The sequence below is a fragment of the Strix aluco genome, chromosome 1, assembly GCF_031877795.1.
Source record: "Strix aluco isolate bStrAlu1 chromosome 1, bStrAlu1.hap1, whole genome shotgun sequence".
NCBI classification, from domain to species: domain Eukaryota; kingdom Metazoa; phylum Chordata; class Aves; order Strigiformes; family Strigidae; genus Strix; species Strix aluco.
In genome coordinates, this window is record NC_133931.1 from 143,069,809 (window position 1) to 143,088,063 (window position 18,255).

General features: G+C 36.5%; 1 protein-coding gene across 1 annotated transcript in view; it reads left to right on the forward strand.

Moving 5' to 3' along the window:
- The window catches only part of PLCL2 (phospholipase C like 2), a 108,894-nt gene that overhangs the window by 59,828 nt on the left and 30,811 nt on the right, over nt 1-18,255 (forward strand). Inside the window, exons 3-4 of the mRNA XM_074838505.1 lie at nt 1,954-4,440; nt 7,879-8,082. Coding sequence (XP_074694606.1) covers nt 1,954-4,440; nt 7,879-8,082 — 2,691 coding nt within the window. The remainder of the gene's footprint in view (nt 1-1,953; nt 4,441-7,878; nt 8,083-18,255) is intronic.

Genomic DNA, 18,255 nt, shown 5'->3' on the forward strand with positions numbered 1-18,255 from the left:
GCCACTTTTTTAGGTTAGAAGATGTAGATAGGTAGCCAGACAAGAAGCTAGGCTTAAAATAGAACAAAAGTATTTGTAAACAAAAATCACATTTATACTATTTTTTAAAATTAAGGAAATTTGCTTTTGTTTGAAAGCAATCCTTATGCCCAAACTATATGTAATGAGATTCCAATAGTCAACGCAGTGTGATATCCATTGCAGGTGTTAGATCTGGAGTTAGAAATAAAACAGTCCTCAGTAGGGTTATTCACTTTTACTGGTCTCTTGAGAACTTGTGTAAAGCAAATTCTGCTGTCATTAAAGGTGCAAGAATCGTATGGTTGATTAATTTTCTCAAACACAGAACAGCAAATACTAAGTCTGCCTACTTTACTAGTAATTGTTTTCAATGAAAGCCTTTTTGGATGCTTACAAATTAAATTACAAAAGCAGAATTCTGCATTTTTAATTTAATGAAATTAAACATACAGCACACATGCCCTGAACTGGAAATGCATTCTGTAATGGATGGTTTTTATTTGAACATCTGTTCAGTGTAGCAATCGTTAAAACTTTTCTTTCCCTCTTCTTTCTGCCATATAAGCAATGCTGATTTGCAATGGAACATACTTCAGATGGAAAACTCTTAGAGGAAAAATCAACATTCTTTTTTTATAAAGCTGGAAAAGTAATTTTTTGAGCTGTGCTAGAATATAAGAACACTTCTCAACAGGGTATCTAACATAAAAAGATTATTTCATGGAAGTATTATTTCAGACTAAAAGTTAGTTTATCAAGACTCATGGCGCTTTTATAAAACAAAACACAGCATTTTTTGAATCTCAGAAAATGCAGATAATGAAAGCACACAGGTTTCTTGAATTCAGTTATTTGTTGTGAAATTGATTGTACTTAAGTCATCTGTTAGTGATTTCACTTTAATACAAACAGCAAACAGGCAGGTAAATGACATTATTTTTTCTCGCTTTTTTTTTTTTTAATGTCTCACATATCCAGTTTCTACCCAAGCTTTTTCTAGAAAACTGAGACCTCTGGGTTATTTCATTGTTTTAAGAACAAAGGTGAATCACTTTTGCTTCCCTTCCTGACCAGCTCTTGCATTTTTCATTCAAGTTCCTTCTAACAATGTGCAGCTTTTTTGGTGCGAGTTAAACTTTAGTCCTCTTGGACAGTTCCCTCTTGAGTCACTGTCATATTTCCTGAAACTCAGAACTTGCAGTGAATTGTATCTGCTCCAGTCCAGTCGTTTGTGTTTCAGTGTAGCTTCTTAAGACTAGTGTGGATGTTTTCCTAGTATAGGGGTGGGATGCACGTGTCAGTGCTCTGGGCAGTCTGTGGGAGGAACGTGAATGGGTGCAGTAGAGAAGGGAGCTGTGCCCAGTAAGTGCTGTTAACGTCTTGTATGCTTAGATTAGGACCATGTCCTATGGATTTTGTGTAGTTAGTTGTGTATTAATATTTCTCTGGTGTTCACAAGGATCCTGTCAGCATGATATTAAAGCATTATATTCTGTACTGAAAAAGTTCAGCAAGTATCTGTAGGGCTGTATAAGGACTCGGAGGAAACCTTATTTCCTACTGCCTTCGCTGTAGAACCCATTATCTCTGTAAGTAGGTTATTACTGATGAAATAAAATGCATTTATACGGCATTATTATTTCATTAGCATTCAAAACTTGCTTTGTTTAATTTTGTGTTCATACAAAATAGAAAGAAGGAAAAAAAGAAACCCTGGAAGATTACTTATATAGACAAGAACAAATACTAAGCTATTATTAGTGTTTTCATTTGTCATGATTCCAGTAAGAATTTCCATCATACTGGTCATTGCACAGATGTTAGACCTTTTTGAACTACTGTATGAACTTTCAGCTTTAAGTTGAAACCTATTTCAATGTTGAGCAAAATCATACTAATGCATGTTTTCTTTTCCCCCTCCTTCTTTACCAGGATGGTACAAAACAAAAACGAGAACGGAAAAAGACTGTGTCGTTTAGCAGTATGCCAACTGAGAAAAAGATCAGCAGTGCAAGTGACTGTATAAATGCGATGGTTGAAGGCTCTGAGCTCAAAAAGATTCGATCCAACTCCAGGGTGTATCATCGATATTTTCTTTTAGATGCAGATATGCAGTCTCTACGCTGGGAACCTTCGAAAAAGGATTCTGAAAAAGCAAAGATTGATATTAAATCAATCAAAGAAGTAAGAACAGGAAAAAATACAGATATTTTTCGCAGCAATGGAATATATGACCAGATATCAGAAGACTGTGCATTTTCAATTATATATGGAGAAAACTATGAGTCACTAGATCTTGTTGCTAACTCAGCAGACATTGCAAATATTTGGGTTACTGGCTTAAGATACCTGATTTCTTACGGAAAACATACTCTAGATATGATAGAAAGTACTCAAGATAATATGCGGACTTCATGGCTTTCACAAATGTTTAGTGAATCAGATGTAGATAATTTGGGACATATACCCTTGTGTAATGCTGTACAGTTTATAAAAGACTTAAATCCTGGTCTAAAAACTAATAAAATTGAACTAAAATTCAAGGAGTTACATAGATCCAAGGAAAAAACTGGTACAGAAGTAACAAAAGAAGAGTTTATTGAAGTTTTTCATGAGCTTTGTACCAGACCTGAAATCTATTTCCTGTTGGTTCAGTTTTCAAGCAATAAAGAATTCCTAGATACCAAGGACCTCATGATGTTTTTAGAAGCAGAACAGGGTATGGCACATGTCACAGAAGAAATAAGCCTTGAAATTATTCAGAAATACGAGCCAGCCAAAGAGGGCCAGGAAAAGGGTTGTCTTTCTATAGATGGATTTACGAATTACCTTACTTCACCAGACTGCCACATATTTGATCCAGAACATAAAAAAGTTTGTCAAGATATGAAACAACCTTTATCTCATTATTTTATAAATTCATCTCATAATACATACTTGATAGAGGATCAGTTTCGAGGCCCTTCTGACATCACAGGTTACATTCGTGCTCTTAAAATGGGTTGTCGAAGTGTTGAACTGGATGTATGGGATGGTCCAGATAATGAGCCTGTGATTTATACAGGGCATACAATGACATCACAGATTGTCTTCCGTAGTGTGATTGACATTATTAACAAGTACGCATTTTTTGCTTCAGAATACCCCCTTATTTTGTGTTTAGAAAATCATTGTTCTATTAAGCAGCAGAAAGTAATGGTACAACACATGAAGAAAATTTTGGGGGACAAACTACATACGCAGTCTCCAAACATTGAAGAGTCTTATCTTCCATCACCGGAATCGCTTAAAGGGAAAATACTAATTAAAGCAAAGAAGCTTTCCTCTAATTGTTCTGGACTAGAGGGAGATGTTACAGATGAAGATGAAGGAGCAGAAATGTCACAGAGAGTGGGGAAAGAGGGGATAGAACAGCAAAACTCAATGATGGGGAAACGATTTCAGCTCTGCAAAGAACTCTCTGAGTTGGTAAGCATATGTAAATCAGTTCAGTTCAAAGAGTTTCAAGTTTCATTTCAGCTCCAGAAGTACTGGGAAGTGTGCTCGTTTAATGAAGTGCTTGCTAGCAAATACGCCAATGAAAACCCAGGAGACTTTGTAAATTATAACAAACGTTTTCTTGCGAGAGTTTTCCCTAGTCCTATGAGGATTGACTCTAGTAATATGAATCCCCAGGACTTTTGGAAATGTGGTTGTCAGATAGTAGCAATGAACTTTCAAACACCTGGCTTAATGATGGATCTTAACATTGGTTGGTTTCGACAAAATGGAAACTGTGGCTATGTCCTTCGTCCTGCTATCATGAGAGAAGAAGTATCCTTCTTTAGCGCGAATACGAAAGACACTGTGCCTGGAGTTTCGCCTCAGCTGCTTCATATTAAAATCATTAGTGGGCAAAACTTTCCTAAACCCAAAGGATCAGGTGCCAAAGGTGATGTTGTGGATCCTTATGTCTATGTTGAAATACATGGAATCCCTGCTGACTGTGCAGAGCAAAGGACGAAAACTATGCATCAGAATGGGGATAATCCAATTTTTGATGAAAGCTTTGAATTTCAAATAAATTTACCAGAACTAGCTATGGTGCGTTTTGTAGTACTGGATGATGATTACATTGGGGATGAGTTTATCGGGCAATACACTATTCCCTTTGAGTGTCTACAGACTGGTTATAGGCACGTTCCTCTGCAGTCTTTAACTGGTGAAATTTTAGCACATGCTTCCTTGTTTGTGCATGTGGCCATTACTAATCGAAGGGGTGGTGGGAAACCTCATAAGCGGGGCCTCTCTGTGAGGAAGGGCAAGAAATCAAGGGAATATGCTTCTATGAGAACATTATGGATTAAAACAGTAGATGAAGTGTTCAAGAATGCTCTCCAACCCATTCGGGATGCCACGGATTTGAGAGAAAATATGCAGGTACAGTTTTTACAATGAATTTATCAGTTCTTATTTGTATTTTTGTATTATGATGTATATGGAATATATTTTTAAGAGTCTTGCTGCATTTTGTAAGTTACATGATTTGAGTCCAGTGCTGAACAGCTTTAAAAATGGATTATGTCAGAGCAGTCTTTGAGGTGATATTGTCTACTGAGGTAACCTTGGATGCATATGCATATTTTGTTGAATGTGGACTGTAAATATGATGCCAGTGTTAGAACTTAAGCCTGTTGACTCATCCTACATCTTTGAAGGAATGTTAGATATACGCTAGAGGAAAGTATGGCAATATTTTAGTTTCAGAAAATTAAGGTAAATAGAAACACAGGAGGAAGATACAACTGATCGGAAGAGGAGACTTTACTGCTTATTAGAAAACTTCCTGTATGTGAAAGTATGTTTAGCATAGTTTCACTGAGGTTTTGTTTTTTCCTCATTCCCAGATAGAAGGCAGTACTTTCAGAAAGACCATTTGCTTTTCATGATTCTTCCTAGCAGCAATATGTTAGAAATACATGGAATTAGCGCTAAGGTATTAGAAGGCATCCCCTAGAAGAAATTACCTTACCTTAAAGGTCGCGTGTGGTAAACACATTGAATTTCAGGAAAAGTACAGGCTGAGGTGCTTGTTTTTGTGGAAGCCAAGAGATCCCGCTTCAAAAATGCATTGTTTGGAGATTCCAATAAAGATTCCAGGTAAATAAACTGTTACAGACATAGATTAAAGTGAGTTGTAAAGTCATGTTTTATTTAATAAAGCTTTTAACTATCTATAAACTTCTGATGGAATACTAGCAGTGATCAGTAAAGTTAAACATAGTTTCAAATTAAGTGACCTATTAAATCCTCTTATGTAATGTTGAGGGGAAACTGATTAAAGGAAATGTCTGAGACTTAATTCTGGATTTTAAAGGCACATCAGTGTAGCTAAATTTTCTTTGTGAATAATCTTATATTGAAGAGATTTTAATAGTAATACAGTATTAAAAGAATTTTTTTTTTAAGATGAAAGAAGAAATAAGTACAACGTTATGAAGCTCTCCCATTGCACTTGGTATACAAAATTGCTATACTAAAAGACTATTAAAAAAATACAGGGATGTTGTTTTGACTTGTGTTTCGCATTATGGGCTACATATAAAGTGAACTGTACCTGTAGTTAAACCCAAGGGCTAGAATTCTGTCATATAAAGGATTCTGTATTTTAAGATACCTTTCAAGGAAGAACTGAACCTAAAATTTGAGGAAACAGTGAAAACGTACAGTTTTTTTGTAGATACTTTAAACTCCTTTACTGTGCGTGCTGCAGTATTTTCCAGAACTGATATAATTGAAAACAGGCTCTACACTGTGGTTTCTTTGAACATGAGATATTAAAAGGTATTTTATATATTCTCTCAAAGTTGTGCTATCAACTAAATTAATCATTATCATCTCTCAAAATGCTATCAAGAAGATATTTTAGGTACATGAGGGAATATTAGTTTTGTATAGCTTTACTGACAGATTATATAATGTGCACAATTTAAACTCTGCGTAACTAAGGTTTTACGGCTAATAAGAGTAAACAAACCACTCAAAGTAAATATCAATTTGTGTCAGGGAATGGGAGTTTTGTTTAATTTCTATATTACTGAAATTTTGTGTTATAAATTGTTATGATTTTTATGATACAGAAATAATGTCCACACAAGCCAGATTATAAAGAGCAAAGTTTTATTGTTTAAAATGTAAGATAGAAGAAGAGAAAAAAAAAGCGTGCAGCAGTGAGTTTAATGGTTTCTGTAAATCTGTATACAAATAACTAGCCTTTTTTCTTCCTTGTTAGGTACTTCATTACTGTGAGAAAAGCTGATGTCATAAATTGTTACATATTAATCACTGATAAAAGAATAACATGAGTGATTAAACTTGATGTGATGTTGCATGTTTAAATTGCTTGACAGTATGAGGGATGGTCTCTGGATATAGTGTTGGAAGTCCAAAGGCAAGAGTTATAGCCATAGTTCTGTCTTGCTTGCTATTAGTTAATATATATGTTCCCTGGGTCCTCGTTAACCTCTCTGCAGAATTGTTGTTCGTAATGGCTTCCCATGATGTTTATCTCAAACAAAATCTGTTTGAATGGACTTCCCAGGGTCTGTCTTTTCAGCTATGTAATTGTTGTGTCACTAAGGTGTAGTACAGTTACAAAAGTAGTTTGTTTCCTGGACATTACTAGATGCTACTAAATATTTACTTAAAGTACGCTGTAAGTGACTGTAGTAGATGTAATTTAGTATTCACATATTTTTGCGTGAATATGCTGTATATACACATATTTTGAAGTCTACTTCGGGTATTTTGTCCCATAAAGGGACAGCAAAATATGTCATGTTTGATTCTTGTTTGCATTAAGTTTGGCATTATGTCTCTCTAAGAAGTTTGTCCACAAATGAGTCTTACTGTGCCAACAAAATGGAAAGTGGTTTTGATTAAAATGAAAATCTGTGTCAGATACCCTGCTTGGATAAGACATGAGAGAAAGGAGCACTGAGCACATTTGTAACTTAAATATACCATGTTTTTTTGTTTTTGTTTCCTACAGGAACACAAACTCCAGACCTGCCATAGATCACCAGCTCCCACTTGGTACAAAAATCCTAAATTCATTACAGTGCTGAGAATATTCCCACCATGGAATTTCAGTGGCTACTTGGAGTCACACTGTATTTCTAATACTGGAAATTTTCTTCAAGTTTAAATGTATGGTTTTATATTCTACCATTTTGGATATAAAATACAGCTATAATAAATTTTAGGGAAAGGTACAAAATTGGTATTTATCTTAAGTACCTTAAAAATTCACTTAAGTGTGATTCTGTGATAGGAATGACATCAATAGTGGAGTGCTGGGTTTGTGAATCACACCAAATGGGAGCCAGCAGATCCACAGCACGTCTGGACTGTAGTTCAGGTATGTTTAAAGTTACAAATGGGCTGAATTCCTCCTTCCACTTTACTTCGCTTATTTGGGACATTCAGCACCTAATATTTTGTTTCTCTTGGTGGCATTTTAAAAATTACTTCGAAATGTCTTGTAGATTTTTTTCAAAATATATAACCAGTATGTTCTAGAATTCATTTATTGTATGGTTAATTTTGGTAGTGATGAGAAACCAGATATACTTGTCCTAAATAGATTTTTTTTTTTTTCCCTGTGGCAAGTATTGAATTATGTTTGAATTTTTAACATTTTTGGTAAAATATATGTTTAATACTGGTTGATTTGGAAAACTGCCAGTTCTTCAGGGAAAATCTGTGGTAATTCCACATTGTAGCTCATCTATAACAGTGAATTATTTTATCCTGAAAGAATGAGACATTAAAATTCATATTTAACTGTAAAGGAAACTCTTTTTTTCCTTTTTGCAGAATGCAGTAGTTTCATTCAAAGAATTATGTGGCCTCTCTCCTGTAGCAAATCTTATGCAGTGCATTTTGGCAGTGTCTATGCGCTTGGTTGGGCCTGATAATACACCCTTGGTAGTAGTGAATCTCAATGATCAGTATCCGACTATGGAGCTCCAAGGGATTGTTCCAGAGGTCTTGAAAAAGATTGTAACAGCATATGATATGGTGAGTAGTCCTTTGTGGTTATTTTATATGCTATTTGAAAGACTTTCTTTTTATAATATACAGTACCATGCCTGTTTTGAAAGGTCATTTTAACCTGTGACTTCCTATTTCATGCTTCATTACATGTACTTGAAAGTTATTCCCATGAATGTACAGCAACTGATAGTGTTTTCATACTGAGTAAAACATAGATTAATATACTGCATGCAAATACATAAGTGTTTGTACACTTGAGAAGGCAAAGTGATTATAATCAAGAGGATTTAACATGAAGAGGATGTATTAATTTATCTGTTTTGCAGTAACTTGAAACTTTTTGCATATCTATAAACCTCTTACATTAATTTGCTACTTTACGTTTTCCAGTTTGTGGGCCTTTTGGCTTTGACTCAACACAGAATAGAAAAATGTCAGGAACTGCTTTTAGGAATTGTAGTTTTATAAGCACCTTGAAGTGGTAAATTCTATACATGCTTTTCCTTTTCCTTTGCTATATCTTTCTTACAGATCTCATTTGATTAGGCATTTTTACATCTATAAGCAGCTATAATGTTAACTTCAGCCCTTATACTTCAGTAAATATGTAAATTGTGTCTTTAGAGACTGGAAATTAAACATTTTGCAAGAAGGAAGCGAGAACTAATATACTGAGAAATACTGATTTACAGCCACCTTTGAGATGTCCTCCTTACTTTCACTGAAGTAATCTGGCACAGAGTAATTGAGCTTTTATTTATTAATGATTTCTTTAATTTGATATATCATCTGACAGTAAGTAAACTTTTCTAGGATAATTTTACATTAATTTTGTGCACTAAAATGAGAAATCTCACCTTGCAGGATCAAGTCACTGTTTTAAAACAGTTCTTGCTATTTAAAGAAAGAAAATGAAGGAAAAGAAACCAGTAGCCCAGTTTCATATATATCTTTTAAACTGCTTTCTAAAGAAAAAGTAGCTTTAGAATAATGCTATACCAAAGTCCAAAAATCACTCATTGGTAATTAACAATTTAGGTAGAGTTTATGTAGTTCAGTGATGATGTAGGTACAACAGAATTTGATTGGGATGGTAGCACAGTTACAAGGAGATAGTGGTATATGTCCTCTTAGTGGCAGCTTATAGGATATCACTATAATTAGGATGCAAACAAGCTTGATTGTTAGGATTACACCTGTAACACTTATGTAATGAAGTTCTGTCTTGTTGATGGAGATGTCTTTACCTGCAGTTTGTTCTGATATGGCGATGCTGCTTGTTAGTTATTAAGCTATTCCAGATACTTAAAATCTTTTTGTAAGTCTGGACTAAATTTTTTCTTTGAACATCACTTAGATAGAGGTGACTCATGACTCCAGAAATCTTTACAATCCAAGTTTGGTTTGCTCTTTGTCTCACCCATACATTTTTTTCCCCGCATCTTGTAGTCTACACATGATTTGAATGTTTGTGTACTTTAGAAATCTATACTTTATTTTCATATGTAAGAATAATAGAACATTTATTAAGTGGCATGTTCAAAGCATTTTTCTATCTCCTCTTCCCTAAAGGATAAAGACTGAATTTCAAGCAAAGACAGAGTATTGTAGTGCTTCTAGCTCTAAATTATATTGAAGATAAGCAAAAATCAAGATGATTTTCATTGAGTAAAACTTACAAATTAAAATAATGAGATGTGTTTCAATTTGTGAAAATTTGGTCTTGCCAATACTCTGTCCAGTTTGACAAAAGGTTTTAAGCAATTAAAATCTGTAGGGTATGCTACAAAACGAAATCAACCATGGGAGCCATACTGATAGGTCTTGTTTCTGAAATCACATTGTGAAACAGTGGGAGACGTCCATACCATCCTTTCCTCAAGGAGAGGAGAAGAGATGTGAAGCTATTTAGCTCACATATTGATATTTGCTATAGTGGCAGATGTTTAAAGTCTGATACTGTCATTGATAGTGTTCTTTTTGTGTGTCTTTGGTGTAAATTAATATAGTGAGCCCTCAAAATGACACATTTTATCTCAGTGGTTGGTTTTGACTTGGGGATTTTTTTGACATGATTGATTAACAGGTGGGTGTAAAATTCAGCTTAATAATGAGAAGCCTTATCCAGAATTAAGAAAGGGTAGATGTACTGTCAAATGATTACCTACTCTTATTTTCTGCTGGCTTAGGCCTAAATATAGGTCAAAAATATATAACTATGTTCTTCCAGTGTGTCAAGTACTGTAAGTATGAAATCATGTTGATAACAGAGGTTGTGTTAGATCTTTATTAAATAATCCTTTGTTAGTACGATAAATGCATAGGCTGTCATTACCCTGTGTGCATTCTTAATGTAGCACACATAAACAGCAGTACTTTGAGACAGCATTCAGGATCACAATGGTTTTGGCTAATGAAGGGATTCTTACTTGTCAGAAATACTCTCCTTTTTATAAAATGATAATAAGCATAGCAATATTTAGCCAAAATTTTTAATTATTCAGAATTTGTTTACGTTGGGAGCGCTTTGAAGGACTCATTGTTGCTCTGTAAAGTGAGAAAGGATGTAAGATCTTTACAGTGGGACAGTCAGTCTGCATTGAAATAATTACAAAAGAGTGCAGTGCTGCAGGGGCACATGGAAAGGTGAGAATATTTTCAGCGTAGCACAGGTACATACATTTTTTAAAGAAACAGTGAGGCAAATGATAAGAAGTTAATTAGCATATTACTAGATACTTGGGGTTTTTACATGTAAACAAATAGTGCATAATGCTTGCTTAAATTGTCACCATTCACTGCTACATTAATGGAGGAGGTATAAGTGATAAAGGCTAGTACTATTCGTGGGTTAAAATATTGTGGTTTTGAATTTGATGAGTAATTTGTTACCAGCATTATTGGAACCAGAAGTTTACCCAGGAAATAAAAGGATCTTTTGCTTTTATCCATGTTACAGGAGCTGGGGTGTCTTTTCAGAATAATGAAAAACAAATATAACTAGGAATTTTTGAGAAAGACAGAATTTTAAGCTGTGTATTTTTCTATTTTTCTCCATGCTCCTGAGTATTTTTCACCCTAACACCTTTTCACTGTTTAACAATGTTTTATTTTTCCCTCTCATTCATGAACTTCAGCTTCCTTTATGTGATACTTCAGCATGCACTCTGTTGGTGTCATCACACCCATCACTGATCAGTGCTGCAGACTGAAGCTTGGAGTTAAGGCAAGTGCCTCTTCCACACCATTGCATGTTTATTTTTAAATGTCTTATAACCTTTAAGATAAACAGTAAGTAAACCTTAAAAAGTTATTCTATGGCAAGAGGAAAAAAAAAAAAAATCTCATCCTAAGTCTGCAGCATTATTCAGTGATGAGTATAATAGCACTGCAAAGGTATGCTAGAGGACCATACAAATGAAGCCAGATATTGTTGAGAACTTGACTGTCTCTGTCTGCCCTTAGTGGAGGATCAAGTGTCCCATCTGATGAAGATAGAGGTGCAAGCAAGCGTTTACTTCTAAGAGGAAAGCTAACACAGTAAAGGCAGAGTACTGTACCTGTGTGCAAGAAGATAAAATAATGTTGCCACAATAATTAGGATTAAATGTTATTAAATCCTAATTAGATAATGCTGCTGGATCCATTCTTTCACAGTTTCTGGTGGTGTGTTTGTTTTTTTAATTCAACATGTCTGCAGACTACAGTATAGGAGGTCTGTACTTGATTCAAATGAAATCAAATAAGATGAATAGATTTTGTATACACACCCTAGGGATAGGCTCAAGAGTAGGGCTGTGTTTATTGATGGTGGGGGTTGTGAGATGATGAAAATGAGAGGTATTAAAATACAGCAAAACTAGTTAACTGGAAGACACCATATGATTGGTGATTAGTAGCTCTATAGTAAGTTTAAATATGTTTATCTTATTGTTGGCTCATTTCAACTACTGACTCAATACAGCAAATTTCATATGCAATCACGTGGAAGTTAACTTCATGTTATTAGCAGATCTGTTTTGAGTTATGTTTAGCTCATAAAATCTGTATTAGTTACCTTGTTGTTGATGTAGGTCCTTGCTTATGGTTACTTTGCAAATACGGTAAGAGGGTTTTCAGTCATTCTGTGGTGGTTATAGAATTGTATCTTGAGATAACAAGTAGCTGAAGACTTTTCTGCTTCATCTCTTACTAATGTGTCAGAGTCACTCGGTTAAGAAACCTTTGTTCCACAAATCACCCTTCAAGGTTGCAAACTTCTGGGGTAACCAAAAAATACTAGATCCAGTGCTGGTAATTACCAGTTTATCTCCTCAAACTGAGTGAATACGTTACTTTAACTCTTGCATAACTTTCTTTTGGTCTAAATGCTCAGTTTCTGATTGAACTCAGCCTTCTCTGTCACAAGATGGTCAGCAATCTCCTGTAATCAAACATCTGACCACTGTCTGTTTTGTGTAGATTTTCTGAAGAAAATCTGGATTTTTCCATCTGGTACCTTTTCTGAGGAATACATGACTGTCATAGACTGTGATAGCTGTGTTCTGTTTCCTGATTGGTTCAGAATTTTGTTCTTGAGCCCATCCGTCTTCTGGAGTCCAGCTCCAGGGTGTCCCATGTTACAGTTTAACTCTTACTGTCATCTGGCTTATAAAACAAAGAACTTAGGCCTTGCACAGAAGATTGAAAAGCTATTATTCCTTTTTTATCTAAGAGCATAGCTACATAAAAATAAGGAGCCTTGTTAAAACAAGAAGTTAAGAGAAGTATTCAAAAGGACAGACATCATAGACACTCTAAAGATATGACACACGGGACTTGAAGTAAATATGTACCACTTATCAAAAAACACTTGAGAAGAACAAAAAGGAGGAAGTACTGTTCAGAAGAAGGTGACATCTTCCAAAAACCTGAAGTCACCTGCAAATGAGGAAGATAGGATAGATATTTAACCCTGCTATGGTTAGATAAAAAATACAAGAAAGCCGACGTTGAAGAATTTCAGGAACAACCTGCACAGACTTAAAAATAATAGTAACCTATTTTCTGAAAACACCAGAAACAGGAAGCCTGTCAAAAAGTGTGTCTGACTACTGGTTGATCAAAGTATAAAGGAAAGCCCCAGGAAAAGAAAGAAAGCCACAACACTAAATCAGTTTTTGCATCCGTTTACTTGTGGAGATTAAGGATTCACATGAAACACTTCTCTATGAAGGACTCATTGCAGAATTAATCTCTAACTGAAATGCCAATAGAAGATACTACCCAGGAAAGGCAAAATGAGAAAAAAAAAATTACCAGCAAGAGGTGATATTCATTCAAGGGTTCTGAAAAATCTCAAGAGTTGATATATCCAAACTGCTAATTGTTGTGTGTATCCTCTCACTTAAAACTGACTATCAAAGTTGTTAGTGTGGTGCCAGTGTTTTAAGAGGTTTCCAGGGAAGATCATGAAATTACAGATCAGACAGGCTGACATCTGTACTGTGAAAATGGGTAGAAACTGTTTGGAAGAAGAAAATTAGAAGAAACATGGAGAAACATGTCGTGTTGGGGAAGAGTCAATACAGCTTTTATGAAGTGAAGGGCTCATTAATCTCTTGGAGTTCTTTGAAATCAAGAAGCATGTAGACACGGAAGATTAGTCTGGTTGGATTTTCCAAAAGCATTTGACAAAGTCCCTTTTCAAATGCTCATGTTGAAATGAAGTTACTATTAAATTTTTAGCTTTTAAAAATTCTTAGCTTTTCTCTGATAGCTGGAGTAAATGTTGAACTTAACCTGATGTTCCAACAGGAAAAGAACTGTTAAAGACAGTTGCTTGTGTTGATTTTTGCATTAGGGTATGTTCTTCCAGTAAGTGGATTAGAGATAATAGGTATAGCTCCAACAACTTTGATCTAGCTAAAATAGCTAAGTACTCTGGAAGATTTATGACTTAATGATGCACCGAGATTTGCAAAGTTCATCAAGGTGTGAGGTATGTGGGTGCTTAGAGTTTAAACTCAGTCTCGGTGGTGGATTGTTACAGTGTGTATTAAAACAGTAAGTTTCAGAGTTGGCAATATAAATACAATATTTAAATCCCAGTAACGCAGAGTGTCTCACTATTTCCCATTACTGCCTCTGGCTTTGTACAGTATGTTTACTTTCATTATCAAGTCTCTGCAGAGTTAGAAGTGTCTTTATTTAGGTAATAAATGTATACAGTTCAGTGATGAAGAGATCTAAGGGAAAACACGTAATTCAGTGCAGTTTAGTATTGCAAATAGCACAGGTAATGATTTTCGCAATGTTTAATAAATTATAATAATTGTAGATCCTGGTTTCCGAGATGAATTTAAATAGTTACTGATTGTTAGTCTGTCACAAAAAGTGATGGAAAACAAAGTATTGATGGAAATATAGTGAGTAGCTTGAGCAGTTTCTTCAAAAAGGGTTATGTTGCTTATTATCAGCTTTTATTTTCCTGTTTTATAACAGGACAGTAATTCTAAACTGAAGGCTGCAATTGTGATTCCAAAAACAGAGCTGCAGATGATGACCTCAGTTTATGTTGGGCTTTTCAGTCCACAAGGGCAGAAACAAACATCTAATTTTGGGTATTTCAGATTCTGGTGCCAAATGTTGTAAAGCATGAGCTGTTTTACATTGATTGAAGAGCTCTGATAATGACAACTTGATGCTTCTGGGAAGTCAAGATTTTTAAATTTTTTGTTAAGAGCATGAACGGTGAAGCTTTTTTGTATCCTCTCACTAATCCCATTATGGCTAATGACTGACTCACAGTATTCATAAGAGCATAAAATAGTATGACTATTTCGGAAGAGGAGTTCATCTAGCTTACTGTCCTGTTTCTAATGTAGTCCAATGGAATGTTTATGGAAGAGCATAAAAATAGGTCAGGTGCATCGCTGCTTCTCTTAAATGTACTCCATATTTCCAATAGTAGTTCTCTTTTTCTTTCTCAATAAATTCTTAATCTTCTGTTTGTCTTTTTACTCCTTCTGTGTGAAAAAAATGTGGTTATTGGAACTGTTACTGGCAGTTTTAGTTTTAAAAATAACACTACCCATTAATTTTTTCACAAGGTTGATAAATTTCTCCTTCTCTACAGATAGAGGATATTTTCCTTTCATATATATGTGCTTCCTTATTGTCCACTTTTTACGTAGTGTTTTCATTCTATCAGCTTTAGTTTAGAAATGATGAAAATAATTTTGCTGTAACAGCCTGAGTGTCAGGAAAGGAGAAATGACTGTTGGATTTAAAAGAGTTTAATGTTATTGTGTGCATAGTTTAGAAGAGAGCTGCTGATTATTTTATTTACTCTGTCTTTAACCTAGTCTTTCTCAAATACTTTACTCAAGAAAGAATGTAAGACTTTTTAATGGAGAACTTGTGGACTGTTTGTTCCTTTGGTAAATTTTCTTGAACTGTGGGAAATCTAATTCATTTTGGGATACTGCAGAATTAAGAACAGATGATGTCCTATTTGCTCTCGGGCCTGCAAAAAGTAGTTTTGGTAAGTGGATTTCATCTCTTATGCTCCTGCACTGCATTATGGCATAATCTTAGCTTGCTTCTTTCTGAAGACAAAAAAACCTGTTCCATGTATGTGTTTCCTAGAATATAAGACATCTCAAAAAGAGGTGAGCGAGGAAAGGAAGGCTGAAAAAGTTAAACTATGAGGCTATTCCTGTGTTTTTCCCACTTACGGAGATATACTGCCACTGTCAATTAGTTACAGCGTTATGATTATATCATAATATACCAGTGAGTTCAGGAAGCATAATGGAAATTTCCTCTGCATTTGTCTCGGAAGAGGACAGTGTTCTAAAGTCTGAAGGGAAACATAATACTTAATGATATCATAATATACGATATATGTTATGGTCGAGGGAAGTGATCTTTCCCCTCTGCTCAGCACTGGTGAGGCCACACCTGGAATTCTGGGTCCAGTTTTGGGCTCCCCAGTACAAGGGAGACATGGACATGCTGGAGAGAGTCCTACAAAGAGCCACTGAGGTGACAAAGGGACTGTGGCATCTCTCCTATGAGGAAAGGCTGAGGGAGCTGGGACTGTTCAGGTGGGAGAAGAGAAGGCCTGAGCGGGGAATCTTGACAGTGTATATAAGTGCCTGTAGGGAGGGTGCAAAGAGGACAGAGCCAGGCTCTTTTCAGTGGTGCCGAGTGACAGGAGAAGAGGCACAAAATGAAACAGGAGGCTCTGTCTGAACATCAGGAAACACTTTTGGGCTGTGGACGTGACTGAGCATGGGAACAGGTTGCCCAGAGAGGTTGTGGAGTCTCCACTTTTGGAGGTACTCAGTAGCCATCTGGACATGGTCCTGGGCAACCTACTCTAGGTGGCCCTGCTTGAGCAGGGGGTATTGGGCCAAATGACCTTCTGAGGTCCCTTACAAACGCAATGACTCTGTTTCTGTGCTAAATTTATTTCCTTGCAGAGTTGGAGATATAATTTCAAATTTAGACATCCTTATTTACATAGAAGCATTGAGGTTGGAAAGCGCCTCTGGAGATCGTCTAGTCCAACTGCCTTGCTCAAAGCAGGATTAGATAGAGCAGGTTGCACAAGACTCTGTCCAGTTGAGTGTTGAGTATCAACAAAGGATGGAGACTCCACAACGTCTCTGGGCAAGCTCTTCCAGTGTTTGACCACCCAAGATCCCCACTGAGCCTTCTCTGCTCCAGGCTGAACAAGTCCCAGCTCTCTCAGTCTCTCTTCATGTGAAAGATGCTCCAGTCCATTCATGAATCACCTCTGTGGCCCTTGCTGGGCCCTCACCAATACGCCCGTGCGTCTCTTGTACCTGGGAGTCCAGACCTGTATGCAGCACTGCAGATGTGACCTTGCCGCAACTTCTTGTCCACCAGGACACCCAGGTCCTTTTCTCTGAAGCTGCTTTCCAGCCACTTAGCCTCCAGCCTGCACTGGGGCGTGCACGTGGTCATTGCTCTCCAGGTACAGGACTCGGCACTTCCCTTTGCTGAACCCTTTTCATGGGGATCCCGTCAGCCCGCTTACCCAGCTTGTCAAAATCCCTCTGAGTAGCAGCACAACTACCTGCTGTTTCCAACCTCCTCCAAGTTTCGTATCTTCTGCCAACTTGGTGAGGATGCACTTTGCCCCATCATCCAGGTGATAAATGAAAATGTTTAAACAGCAGTAGTGCCAGTATCAACCCCTGGGGCACACCACTAGTCACTGTCCCCTAGGTGGACTTGATGCTGCTGATCACAATGCTTTGAGCCTGGCCGGTCAGCTGGTTTTCAGTCCACCTCACTGCCCGCTCACCTGGCCTCTATTTACTTCCTTAGTTTGTCTGTGAGGATGTTACGAGAGACAGTGTTGAAAGCCTCAGTAAAGTCAAAATAAAAAGCACTCACTGCTTTCCCCTCCTCCATCAAAGGCGGTCACCTCATTGTAGAAGGCTGTCAGGCTGGTTAAGCCTGATTTCCCCTCTGTAAATCCATGCTGACTTTCTCCAGTCACCTTCTTGTCCTTCATGTGTTTGGAAATGGTTTCCAAGAGGATTTACTTCACCGCCTTCCCAGGGATTGAGGTGAGGCTGACTGACCTGTAGTTCCTTGGTCCTCCTTCTTACTCTTGTAGATAGGAGTGAAATTTGTTTTCTTCCGGTCCTCAGGAATGTCCTCTTCTTGCCATCACCTGTCAAAGATAACCAAGAGTTGCCTTGCAGTGACATCAGTCTGCCCCCTTGGCATTCAGGGGTACATCACACATAAATGTCTCTGTTAGGTGAAATTGTCATTAAGCAAGACTCAGTGTATCTGTTGCAAATCAACACCTGCTTTACATAACATGAATTACTCAATTCTTGGACTGTCTCTGGTTTGTGTTAATTTTAAAATTTCTCTGGCATTTGAAGAAAAACTTTAAAAGAAAAATAATAAAAATCTTTTCTGCTGGGACCTCTGCAGGTTTTTTCCTGTCTTGTCAGTAGTAGTCATCAGAAAGTTGTAATCTCTGAAAACTGTTCAGCTGTCTTTTTTCAGTTATCTTTTCCATGCAACTTAGCAAGGTATTCTTCAGATATTTTAAAGCTCTGCTAAGAGGCCTTTTGGAAGACTGTAACTTGAACCTGGGACAGAGAAAAGTATATTGTCCCTTCTGTTAAAGATGCTACTTTGCAATCACTTCAACATATTTCT